Source organism: Rhinolophus sinicus, chromosome 6, assembly GCF_057876585.1.
Source record: "Rhinolophus sinicus isolate RSI-liver-muscle chromosome 6, RSI-T2T, whole genome shotgun sequence".
NCBI classification, from domain to species: domain Eukaryota; kingdom Metazoa; phylum Chordata; class Mammalia; order Chiroptera; family Rhinolophidae; genus Rhinolophus; species Rhinolophus sinicus.
This window is the reverse complement of record NC_142506.1, coordinates 27,744,688-27,758,220: the sequence shown is the minus strand read 5'-3', so window position 1 is coordinate 27,758,220 and position 13,533 is coordinate 27,744,688. Positions and strand designations below refer to the sequence as shown.

Here is a 13,533-nt window from a genome sequence, read left to right as displayed (position 1 = left end):
GTTATTATTACAGACTTTTAGTAATAAGTGTTATTTCTGTAACAGCAAATTAAGTGTCCTTAATGTGGTGGATGGTGAAGGGTCCACAAAATAAATGTCTTAGATATTTAAAACTATTAAATCATTAATAGTTATAAATATTTATCTTTTGTTATTTTCCAAACATATGAAATATTTTGCAACATGACCTTCCTTCTGATCTAACAATATTCCTACTATCATTATTATATAAGTTATGAGACCATTTAAGAGAATTTTTATACTATTGGTATATAGCAGTTCTTTGTCTCTTGACTTTGTAGATTTTAATTGAATTAGAAACAGCATTATTAGATGATGAGCCACATTGGTACAAACTTCAGACCCATGATGTCTCTTCTTTGCCACTTCCCCATCCTTCTCCGTATATGCCACGACGACAACTCCATGGAGAGAGTCCAACACGGAGGTTGCAAAGTAAGTTTTCAGTAAAATTTATATCATTATTGAATTATCTCGAGTGATATATATGACATAGAATTGGATGATACCATTATGGGTATTAACAAGTATCTCTTGGTGTTTTCATAGCTATTATAGAATCTTTTAAATTGTTTGATAAACTAACATGAGGCTATGCCCACAGCATTCACTATTTACAGTATAACCCCAAATGAAACATAATTATGTTTTAATTTTAGCTTAGAATCTTAAATAAGAAATGAAATAGCTAATATAGTAGCATTTAGTAATGGAGCTGTAAATACTTGAAATTATGATTTCCACCTTCATTATGCCAAGAATTTTATGAGTATGTAAGACAGCAAATGTTTCATAGTGGTTGAAACCATGACCATGAATGTTGTTCAGACAAACTAGAGTTTAAATTTTGATTCTCTCACTTAAGACCAGTATGACTCAAGGTAGGTCACCTTTCTATTTTCTCATTTAGAAAATGGAAATAATAATGCCTATACTATAGTATGGTTATAAGAGTTAATCTCAGGAAAATAAACTGATATTATTATTGTTATTATTATTATCATTATTTGCATTTTACCCTGAATTATACCATAAAATAGAATTAGACTAACCCAGAAAATCTTAAAGGAAACTCAGAATGTTTTCTAGTTGAAAACTGTTGGCTTGTTGCTTCTACAACTGAACCTTTCCCCCCCCGATAATTCTATTATTGAAAGGTGAAGTGGGGGCTTTCACTTTGGATACTATTCATGGAATAATTTTATCTTCATGGAGTCAGCATGTTCCAGGTGTAGCAACATTTTTGTCAAGTAATGGAGAACTGCTTGACATTACCCAAATATCAGAAGTGTAAATTATAAGCATGAAGGCCATAACATTTATCAATTATAGGAAATAGACTTGGCAACATAATAAATGTTGTCTATATGGTTCACATTCTTCCTGCTGAATACAGGACTAAATTATATATTCAGAACCCTATTAGATGAATAGAGAATTAGAGCGAAGGATTGGTCCTGTGGGATATTCAGTCAGGAAATCCTAGAGAATTATCTTCCCTCTTTTTAAAAATGTTCTCACTAATGACTAGAATTTTATTTTCATTAGATATAGTATTTTACACTTGGATGGTATTAATTGATCACTAGTACTACAACACTCACTTTTGTCAACCTCCCCACAGAATAAACACCCATCCTTATTTGCAGTGCCATTACAACATCATTTGTTGTAATAATTTAATAGTTACATTTCCATGAATTTTAAGGGTATTAATTTTAGAGTGTCTACTCTTTCTGGCCACTATAATCTGTTCAGTAAGATTCTCTCTAAATCACAGTGTAGGATGATAGGTTACTATAGGAAAGTTATTAATATAATTCATTATGTACTAATTTTTATAGTTTAAGTTATAGGCTACTAATGCTAGCCACCATTACCCTTTCCTACAGGATTGTCCTTTTTCCATTTACTTTTGTTTTTATTGCAACAAGGTTGAGTTTGACAACTCTCAATATCTGAAACTTAAATTTACCATCAATTTCCATTATTTTTTCCTCCCTAGCTGATTAAGAATAGTGTATGTGAGGGACAATGAGAATAAAGTACTTTCTAATTAGCTGTATGTATAATGGATTTTCATGTCATTAATTTAATCAGTTTTGCAGCTTTTAATATTTTCTGTCTTCAAAATGATTCTATTGTTACTTAATCATTAACGATACTAAATTTACCCATGGATAATATAATAGCTGCATATTGTACCTTGACAGTCTGGTTACTAACTACCAACTAACCTCTAATAAAATTAATTCTCAATATTTGAACATATTCATATGGCTAGATTTGGTGCTTTACATCTAAAATGTTATCATAATTTATTAGTACCATGTTTCCCTGAAAATAAGCCCTAGTTAAGATCGTCAGCCAGACAGCCACATTTAGTACGTTATGACGGTGTTCTAGAAGAAGATGACATGACTGTATTTGAATAAATGTAGATTGTTATACATGAAAAAAATAAGACATCCCCTGAAAATACGCCCTAATGTGTCTTTTGGAGCAAAGAGTAATATAAGACCCGGTCTTATTTTCGGGGAAATATGGTGTAAGATGCGGTCTTATTTTCTGGGAAACATGGTAATGTGTAGGCCTGAAGATAGGTTAGAAACATGCATACATATGCATAAAAGAAATGAAAATTAGGAAATAACACTTAGGAATAGTCAAAAATTTAAGAACATTAACATTGGCTAAGGATTTATTGCTCATCACTGGCAGGTTTAGTTTGGGTATGAATAAATAAATGTAGTATTTTAAAGATTCATTGATGACCATAACCGCCTTTATGATTTTTCTTCATAGAGAGAGTAAATATTATATTTATTTATAAGTATGTTTAGTATTGTCAAAGATCATGATGGTTTACATATTTGATGGAATATATGTGCCTGAACAATTATCATTAAAAATGTGTAATAAGCCCTCACTTATTCCCTACATCTAAATAATAAGATGCTTTTGTAATTTAATCTCTGAGACTATGAATATCACTCTGAGGCTATGACTTTGTTGAGTGTGTATGGATATAAAAATGATTAAATGGTAATAGTGGAATTCTCTTTTTTCCACTCATGATTTCCTTTTTTAAATTTGTAGATTCACATGACTCAAAGCAGAACTTCATATGTATGGACATTAGTAATTTATCATTTTATTAACATGAAAAATTATTTAATAACCATTCTTAGAATAGTTGTTTTGTATATCTTTGAGTTAACTTAAATATTTTTTAAAAACCTTTTTGAGATGGGAAAGCAGGCAACTTTGATTATGAGCTTTCAATGATTTCCCACATAAAGGGATTGCTAAAGTGTATGAAATAGATGACTTCTTATATTGGTATGTCTGCATGCGTCAAAATAAGAAGGTTGTATGTATTTAAACATCTGTAGAAATGATCATTGCTCAAAAGTCTGAAAGATAGGCTATGAGAAATTAAGATTTTAATGAGGAAGTAACATTTCCTACAACATTTTTTTTCAGGCTACTCTTGCTTACTTCCTTCCCAGATGTTATTTTGACATTTTCAAAGAATGGGAGGAACACTGCATATTTCAATGAGTGATTGATTAAGCATTTTTGAAAATGTATGAGGAAGACTGCAGCTATTAGTTCAAATAATTAAAATGCATCAAAGAGAAGTGAGCTTGCTTTTTTAGATGGTTGAAATATCTACCATATTCACATAATTTTATTTTTGATTCATTGATGAGTAATATTATTCATTACCTTCCTGTCAGATAAAGAGATTGTTGTGGAAAGTGTATTTTGATGTTTGGGTTTTTATTGTTTTATATTCTTTACTGTTTCCAGTTAAAGTTGTATTGTATCTTAAGGGAAAAAATTTTCCTTTTAACATGACAGAAGTTATTTAGAAATTTATTTTTTACTTGATATTAACCACTCTCATCACATTGAACTATAATATAAAGATCCAATCAGAATTTTCTTTGATTTGATCCTTCATTCTTTGTCTCATAGCAATCAGGTTCTTAAATTCTCATATCAACCAGGCTCTTTAAATTCTCAAATGTTAATTCTTTACTTAGTAAAATGTAATATTATCACCCCTTTCACTTTTTAAAATAGACATATCATACCTGTTATACTTCCATTCAGCCCATGACCATAAGTCTTCAAAGGAAAGTGAATGGAAGCAAATCATTGAGACAAAACCAAAATGATGCTGTTGAGAGCTGTAAGATATAAGAGACATGACTCCATAATTAAGTTTCAACTATTTCGGGAGATTCTGCATCAATATTTCTTCTAATTCTCTACCCAATTGACTGACTTCTTTTTCTCTTGGACAGCAATAAAATATACTCAGGCAGACCTCTTGACATTGTTCCACAGGTTATTGAGTCTCTGTTTATTTTTTTATTTTTTTATTTTTTGCCCTTTTTAAAAATTAGTTTCAGGTGTACAAAACAATGTAATATCTGTTTATTTTTTAAAATATTTTTTTCTCTCTTCCTCAGTTTTGATTATTTTTATTTATCTCTCTTCAAATTGACTGCTATTTTCTTCTACAGTGTCCAATTTTCTGTGAAAACCATACTATGAATTATCTTATTAAGAATACTGTATATTTCATTTTAAGTATTACATTTGGTTTTCTTGGGAGTTTCTATATTCTTCCTGAAATTCCCCTTCTTTTAATATATGTGTCTGTGTATGCATACACACATATAGTTTCATATGTATTTATATATTTTTTGAAGTCTACTAATTCTAACATTTTAGTTTTCTGTGGGTCTACTTATATTTCTTTCTTCCTTTTGAATATGGATCACATTGTGTTTTTGTTATATATCTATTAATTTTTATTGTGTATTGGACATTGTGTTTAATACATTTTAGAAAGACTGGATTTTGAAACATCTAGCAGTCAAATTCCTGAAGGATTGCTTAAAGCCTATGGAAGATATGTTAGGGTAGTTCTATTTTGGTTCTTTCCATAGTTCTAAGGCATACACCTGTTGTGGAAAAGCGGCGAGGACCGAGAGACTCAAGCGGCACGCAGCTATCAGGGAGAACACAACTTTATTACGCCAGCAGGCTCAGCAGGATTGTTCCCAAAGACTGAGCACTTACTGGGGCCGGGCGCTTTGTTTTATAGGGTTAAGCCTCCGGGTTTGGGGGGATTCGCACCATTGTTATTGTGGCGCTAGGGATTGGTTAAATCTGACTGGGGTGCCAGGGAGGTCCGTCCCTAACAGCTGTGATCACAATACCGTTTTGACAGGAAAGCCTCTAACTGCTGTGCTTGCAGGAAAACTGCTCCGATAAGATATCAGAGGAGGAGGGGGACAGAAAGCTCCTAGCGGCTGTGCTCGCAGGAAAAAACCGTCCCAAGACACCCTAGTGTGGTTTGTGATTCTTATTTCTGAAGTGTGAACTTTCTAGGAAAATCCAAGATGTTGGCCATAATCCTATAATATAATGGGACTTTAACTCCTAACTCTGTATCCTGTGTATCGGGAAGTTGCTGAAATCTCCTTGCAGCTTTTAGCCTTTCAGCTGTGGCTTTCCGTTGGGTTTCTTGTTTTTCCCTCTGCAGTATATATATATAATTACACACACACACACACACACACACACCTGGGTGAATTTTCACAAAGTAACTATACCATGTAAGTACCGTGTTTCCCAGATAATAAGACCTAACCGGAAAATAAGCCCGAGCATGATTTTTCAGGGTGACATCCCCTGAACATAAGCCCTAATGCATCTTTTGGAGCAAAAATTAATATAAGGCCCAGTCTTATTTTTCGGGAAACATGGTAGCACCCATGTCACAAAATAGAACATCACCAGCATCCCACCAGCTCTCTTCTCATAATTATTTGCCTTACCAAAGTAACAATTATGCTGACTTCAAATACCATAAAATAGTTTTGCTTATTATTTAGCTTAATGTAAGTGGAATATTCACACACATATATGAATTTTATAGAAATGGGATTACACAATATATTACTCTTTCACATCTGGCTTTTTTTCATTACCAGTACTTCTTTGAGATTCATCAGTATTGTTATGTATAACATCAGTATTGTTATGTATAATAGCAATTTATTGTCATTGCTATATACAGTTTCTTTCTATAAATATACAACAATTTATCTTTTTTTAGGTAGGTTATGAAAGTTGTTTGTCCACGTGAATTCTTATGCCTTATTCAGAGGTAATAACTATACAAAGGAGTTGCTTATTTTGGATTCAAGTCTGAACTAAACTGTTTACAAATTTTGACATAGTGTTTATTAGCAGTCTTCTAAGAAGATTCTAATGGGAAAGTAGCTGAAATCACTAGCCTTGGGAATTTAATTAATTTTTAAAAATATACAGTTGCTTATTAGTTTGCTTTTAGATTTTGGCTATTCCTGAGAGTGCTTCTGTGAACATTCTTGTACGTGCCTTTTTGGTAATCATATGTGTTCAATATGCTGGAATGTGTCTAATAGTTGAATAGGTAGGTAATAGGCTATGTATAGATTCAATTACAGTAGGTATTGTTAAATAATTTCCCACAATTGTACCAATTTATACTTCCTGTAGCAGTGAATGAAGGTTTGAGTTTCTCTATATCCTAACTTTATATTTGGTATTTTTAATGCTTTTTATCTACCCATTCAGGTTTATGTGCAGTATTATCTCATTGTGACTTTAATTTGCATTTCTCTAATAATCTTTTTATAGGCTGATTGCACATTCATATATTCTCTTTTATGGAGAGCTTAGTCAAATTTCTTGACTATTTTTCTTTGGGTTCTGTCTTTTTAATTGATTTATGAGTACTTTCTTTTTTTAATTTTTGAATTCTTGATAGGATAAATGTATTACAAATGTTTTCTCCCCTCTTTAATGGGATCTTTTTATGAACAGAATTTTTAAATGTTAATGTATTTTAGTTCTCAATTTTTTCTTTAGGTTGATGCTTTTTTTGGTGTGATCTGTAAAAAAATATTTATCGTCTTGGAGATCGTAATGATATGTTGCTGTGTTTTCTACTAGAATAGTACTTTGTTCTGCTCATTAGATCTGTAATTTGGAATTGATTTTTATATATTGTGTGAGGTAGGGATCAAATTCTTAATCCTATGGATATCCATTGATCCATCACATTTATAAAAAAGACTATGTACATGTGGTTAAGTTTCTGAACTCTATTCCTTTCCATTAGATAATTTTTCTCTTCCTGTGTCAATACCAAATTGTCTTAATTACTTTAGCTGTATAATAAACTGTGATATCAGTAATGTCCTTAACCCATCTTTGTTCTTCATCTTCAAGATTATTCAAGAATAACATCTTAATGTTTTGCATTTTGAAACAAATTGAGTATCAAATGATGATTTTGCACAAATACTCTTCTGGGTTTTGATTCAAATTACATTGATCAATTTGGGGAGAGCTGAAATCTCTTCCTAGAGTGAGGAGAATTCTATTATACTTCATAAGTAGGGTATATCTTTAAATGATATTTTAATAGATTTCAATGTAGAGTTTTTGTTTATTAGACCTATAAGTAGGAATTTGATTTAAATTGATGTTAGTGTACAGAAATAAAAGTTATTTATTTGTATTAAATTAATCCTAACAACTTTTCCATACACTAGTTTGAATTTTGATTTACAATATTATGTCATCTGTGAATAATGACAAGTTTTCCTCTTTCTGTCAAGTTGCTATACCTTACTTTTCTTTTTCTTGGTTAATGCTTTGCTTAGGTCCTATAATAAAATACTGAGTGAAAGTGACATTGTTGACTAACAATTGGCATCTATATTTTGTTCCCCATTCCTTAGGAAAAGTTTTAATTATTTCCTCATTATATTTGTATTTGCTGTAATATTTTTGTGTTACTCTAAGAGATTCATAAAGGTCTGTCTTATTCCTAGTTTGAAGAAAGTTTTTAATCATGAATGGGTGTTGAATTGGATCAACTTTGTTCTGTACATATGGATAGAACCATATAATATTTCTCTTTTAGTCTATTAATGTGGTAAGTTGCATTGATTTTCAAATGTTAGAATTACCTTGCATTCCTGTAATAAATTGCATTCCTGATGATGCATTATTATTTTATCTGTCTTTGAATTCAGTTTGCTCATATGTATAGAATTTTTTCATCTATATTCATGAGAAATAGAGGTTGTCATTTATTTTCTCCTTTTTTGGTAACATTAGCTTTTGATATCAGTGATCTACTGGCTTTATAAAAAGAATTAGGAAGTGGCCTTCATTTTCCATTTGATGTCTTCTGTTTTCCCTTCTTGTAATATCTTTGTCAAGATTTGGTTTCAGATTTATGCTGACCTCATAAAAAGCGTTTGGAAGTATACCTTAATTGTCTACCATTTGAAGGGATGTGCATATTATTGGTATTACTCCTTCTTTAAGTGTTTAGAAGTAGTCACCTTTTAAGTCATCAGGGTTGGTGTACTTTATGTGTGTAGGTTTTAAATTAAAATTTCAGTTTCTTTATTGGATTTGGAACTCTTCAGAATTTTATGCCTTCTTGTGTCACATTTGTTAAGTTGGATTGTTCTTGGAATATGAACATTTCTTCTAGTTTTTAAAAAATATTTGCATAAAATTTTTCATAATAACATCTTATTTAATATCTATTGGTGTATAGTGATGTCCTCTTTCCCCCAATATAGGAAGTTTGTTCTTCTCATTTTTATGTTCTTGGTCAGACTTGCTAATGATCTATCAATTTTACTAATCTTTTCAAACAGTAAACTTTTTTTTTGTTTACTTTCCAGGTTGTATGTTTGTTTCCTATTCCCTAAATGGCTTTATTCTTATTATTTTTCTCTTTTACTTTCTTTAGGATTGATTTGTTTCTCATTTACTCAGAAGGCTACTTAGTTAATATTTAATGTGGTGCTTTCATTTACCTGTACATTATTTAGGAATGTATTGTTAAATTTACAAACCAGAGATTTTCAAACTGTAGAGTGTTTTATTTTCTTTAATATAGATTTAGCAGAATTATAATAATTTCCCTTTTGCCAGAGTATATACTCTGAATGAATAATTTGGAATCTTTAAAATTAGTAATTTGCTTTATGTGGTTGTATGTACTCAGTTTTGGTAAATGTTCTTGAAAACATGTTTATTTTGTTGAGTACATGTTCTACATATGTCAAGTTAGGCTTATTAATTTTATTGTTTATATCTCTTTTTGCTGATTTTTCATCTGATTATTCTGTCAGTTATTGAGAGAGGTATGGTAAAATCTCTGTGTATGATTGTGGACTTACCTTTTAATTTTGTGACTGTCTGCTCTATATATTTTGACGTTACGTTATTAGGGGTATACAAATCTAGAGTTGTTGTAATTTTCCTAATAATTGTAGCATTACATCTTTCTTTATATCTAGGAATGCTTTTTCCTTACGATCTACTTTGTTTTATGTTATTATTGCTGTAGCTGCTTTTATTGGTGAACTTTTTTTGTATAATATAGCTTTCTCAATCCTTTTACTTTCTGCCTCTCTCCTTGTATTTCAGGTTTGTCTTCTGAAAAGAATGTAAAGTTACTCTTAAATTCATTCTGACAAGATTTATGTTTTATTGGGATAATTCATACATTTGCGTTTTATGTAATTTCTTATAAATTTTGTTTAATATTTTACGTAGTATTTAGTTTTGGTTTATCCTTTTTTCTCCTTGCTTTCTTTTGAAATCCACATTATTTGAATTACATGAACAAATCTTTGGTTACCAGTTATGTTTATGGCTTTGATATTGTGATTGATCCAAAGAAACGTTATACTTAAGTAGCAAGTAAAACTCTTATTCACAAACTTGCATGTGAAATATACTCTTCTGTGCCCCTCCTCCCCAATCCCCGGCTCCCCAAACATCATATTTAATGTGACTCTTAGGGACCTTTATTCCCAGTCAAATATCAGTCATTATTACTTCTTCTTACTTACTCCCACCTCTCAACAGAGGTTCTGGGAGATTCTAAAAAAGGACAACATTGAGGAAAAACTCACTGATTTTTTATCCTTATAGAGCTTCCCTGACATGTCCAAGTGAGCAATGGTTACTTGAAGCTAACTCTGCCAAAAACAATTTTTACTAATGCTGACTGCTTTGGTGCTTAGCATCCAGCCTTCCAAGCTGTATCATGGAGATACTATCCTGGAATCTTAAAATATCACTGGACTCTGGAGCAGTCCTAGAGGCTGGGTTCCTATTATTACACAAGGCTGTCTAACTATTATCTCCTTGCTAATTCTGAGGAATCTTGACCATTAATGGGGATTGTCTTCTCTTTCTACCTTCTCTACACTACTTTCCTCTATCATCTCATTTGTAAGCCTAGAGAATGGAAATTAAAATATCTACATCTCACTTTGCTTTCAGTCCTGAAACTTAAAGTTTCCCTAATTCACAGTAACACAGAAGTCTTGCTACCTCTCTAAAATGTGGGAGGGAAAATATAAGGCTAATAATACATAATTTATATTATAGTACACAATCATGCCATACTTAGTCTTTAACTTTGTACAATTTTTAAAAATCATGTATAGAAAGGAGAGTTGTGAAAACTGAAATTGCAAGCTTATGTGGAGTGCTGTGGTAATTTAGAGGTATGAGAGAATAGTACAAGCGTTTTAGCTAGACCTGAAAGAATAAATAGGATTTCAATAAACGGAGGTAAATACATAGTAAGTTTGGGAGGATATGCGATAACATTTAAATAGTATCATGAAACTTTACACAAAGTGGTGAACACCAGGGTAAGAATTTGGAGAGTTACCATTTTTAAATAGCATCTAAAGGTAGAAGTCTGAAAAAAATAGCACAATAACATCTTAACATGATATATTATTTCTCCTTGATGTGCAAACTGAGGGGAAAAAATTGCTTTGAAGGGATGCGTTTCTTTTCATTATACCATGTAAATAAATGCCTACGTTTCTTATAAATAAATGAAACCTCAATATTTTGGAAGTGGAGAAAGTTAAATGCAATAAATATTAAAGAAAGCAGCAAACTACAGTGGATGAATTCGGCATGGGAAATGGCTTTCCTCTAACTACTTGCATTTAGATTACAGGCAATGACCATAATGGTCTCTAATTGGTAAATGTCACAATATGTTAATAATTCTCTTCCTCCTTCATCAAAATCCCTTTCAACAATTTTTAACCTCATTGCTTAGTCCAAAATATGTACATTATTTCCTACAATTTTTTGCTGCATACCTTGTGATCACTTCTGTATATGACAATTTTGTAGTATCAATTATATACTATTGATTGTACAAGTTTTCTTCCTCTATATTACTTTTGTCGTCTGCCTTTTTTTTTTCCTAGTTAAGAAGGATTGTTGTAACTTTTTTTGTCTCTACTTTGGTTATTTTCATTGTCTTTATTTTTGGATAATGAGATTCTTCATTATTGCTACTCAGTTTTCTTTTACTTTGTGATATAACAAGAGTTTTTGACATTTTGAAGTGTCATTAATCTTTTTACTTTAAGTTTATCTTTATAACGTTCACTAGGACCATTATTTGCTATTATAATATATTTTAATTTCAGTGTGCATATTGTCAAAAATTTTATCCAATGGTATGATGGAGCTAGAGCCAAGTATGTACTTCTCTTTCTTTCACATTCAGTAAGATTGGTAGCTTGAAATTGGTTGTATGGGAGTATTTACCTAATGAAAACTGGCAAATGTTATAAATTAAAGCTTCTTTTTCCCCAGAAAGATAGTTGTTAAACCTTTACCAGCACAGGACTGCCTTATATGATATACCAACATTAATTTCGGATTTAACAAAATTTAAATCTAAAAAGTTAAAATGTTAAATGGCTAGAAAACATAAGTGATTATTTAATCAAGCTCTGTATGAAAGCAATGGAAGGAAACTCAAAGAAGAGTATCAATAGATTTTTAAAATATATAGTGAGTATATAAAATCTATTTTAAATGAAAATATAAGGTACGTTTGGAACCGGATGATAAGAGTAAGTGTTGATCAAATGAATTAGAGTTTGGGTTAATTTTTTAAAAATCCTAGTTTTATGTAGTTGATTCATTTTATCTTTAATTTATGAAAATATGTCCTGGATAAAATGTTATAATACTTATAAAATTATTCGAATCTAGTATTTTTTCTAATTTCTGCAATTTTATACTTATGTTCTTATGAAATTTCTATATAGTGGCCAGAATAAAGTTGTTTATTTTCCCTCAAAATACTTTATATAATTTCACCAGTGCGTAGATAACTAATAGGACAGATCCAACTATGTAAAATAATAACAAACATGCTACTTCTCTTTGTTAAGTTCAGAATCATGTCTTTCAAATTTAAAAATTTTTAATTGAACATTAGGAACTAAGTTTCTATATAACTTGTAACCCTATTATTCTATTTGCCTGTAATTTATTATCTTTTGGCAAACAACCTAGGTGTGTCAGGATAAATATTTATGTTTTCCCGGGTATAATGGCTTCTTGTACTGCTTGGTTATTTTTGCTGCATGTTGGCTCATACATTCCTTTAAATTTCCAATGTATATTCAGATGGTAATTTACTCACCTTTTTTTTTTTTAAATTAAGGTTTATTGGGGTGACAATGGTTAGTAAAGTTACATAGGTTTCAAGTGTACAGTTCTATAATACATCATCTATATGTCAGATTGTGTGTTCACCACCCAGAATCAGTTCTCCTTCTCTCACCATACATTTAATCCTGTTTACCCTCATCTACCACTCCCCTCCCCCTTGCCTTCTATTCTGCCATAAGAAAAGATGAAATAGTGCCATTTTCGACAACATGGATGGATCTTGAGATTATTATGCTAAGCGAAGTAAGTCAGACAGAAAAAGTCGAGAACCATATGATTTCACTGATATGTGGGATATAAAACTGAAAACAACAAAGGAACAAGACAAGCAAACGAAGAAATGAAAACTGATAACCATAGACAATAGTTTAGTGGTTACCAGAGGGTAATTTACTCATCTTTTGATGTGAAAACAATTTATTAATATTTTGCTATGTTGTAAAACATTGTAAATAGTTATACAAAGAAAAATCTAACTCATTTGTATTCTGCTAACTTACTTGTAATGATTTCATATATATATTTTTTATCAAGCAAGAATATTAAAATAACTTGTTCCCAATAGATTTTTTAAGTTTTCCACTTCCAACAAGAAATTAGTTTTAAAATGTACTTTTTCCAAAATTAGGGATTCCAAAATTAATGATGTTTTTATAAGATTATTTTTATTTAAATGCATTAGTTGCTTCTTGTATGCTGAATTTCTGTGTGTAACAGTTATCTCTTACATTACCTGGTATGTTATATAACCACGTATTGATAACCATTAGTATCCAGGGCAGGTCTATTATTAATTTTGATTTTATGTACCTTCTCTTATTATTTGTGCTTTCCTATTAGATTATAATTATTGAATCAAAGTTACTAGGAACATTTATAATTTGATTTTTTTTTTAC

General features: G+C 30.8%; 1 protein-coding gene across 49 annotated transcripts in view; it reads left to right on the top strand.

Moving 5' to 3' along the window:
• Positions 1 to 13,533, top strand: part of RIMS2 (regulating synaptic membrane exocytosis 2) — a 594,048-nt gene that overhangs the window by 340,839 nt on the left and 239,676 nt on the right. For all 49 annotated transcript variants that reach the window (XM_088799000.1, XM_074316856.2, XM_074316855.2 and 46 more), the window contains one exon: positions 303 to 456. In XM_088799000.1, coding sequence (XP_088655126.1) covers positions 303 to 456 — 154 coding nt within the window. The remainder of the gene's footprint in view (positions 1 to 302; positions 457 to 13,533) is intronic.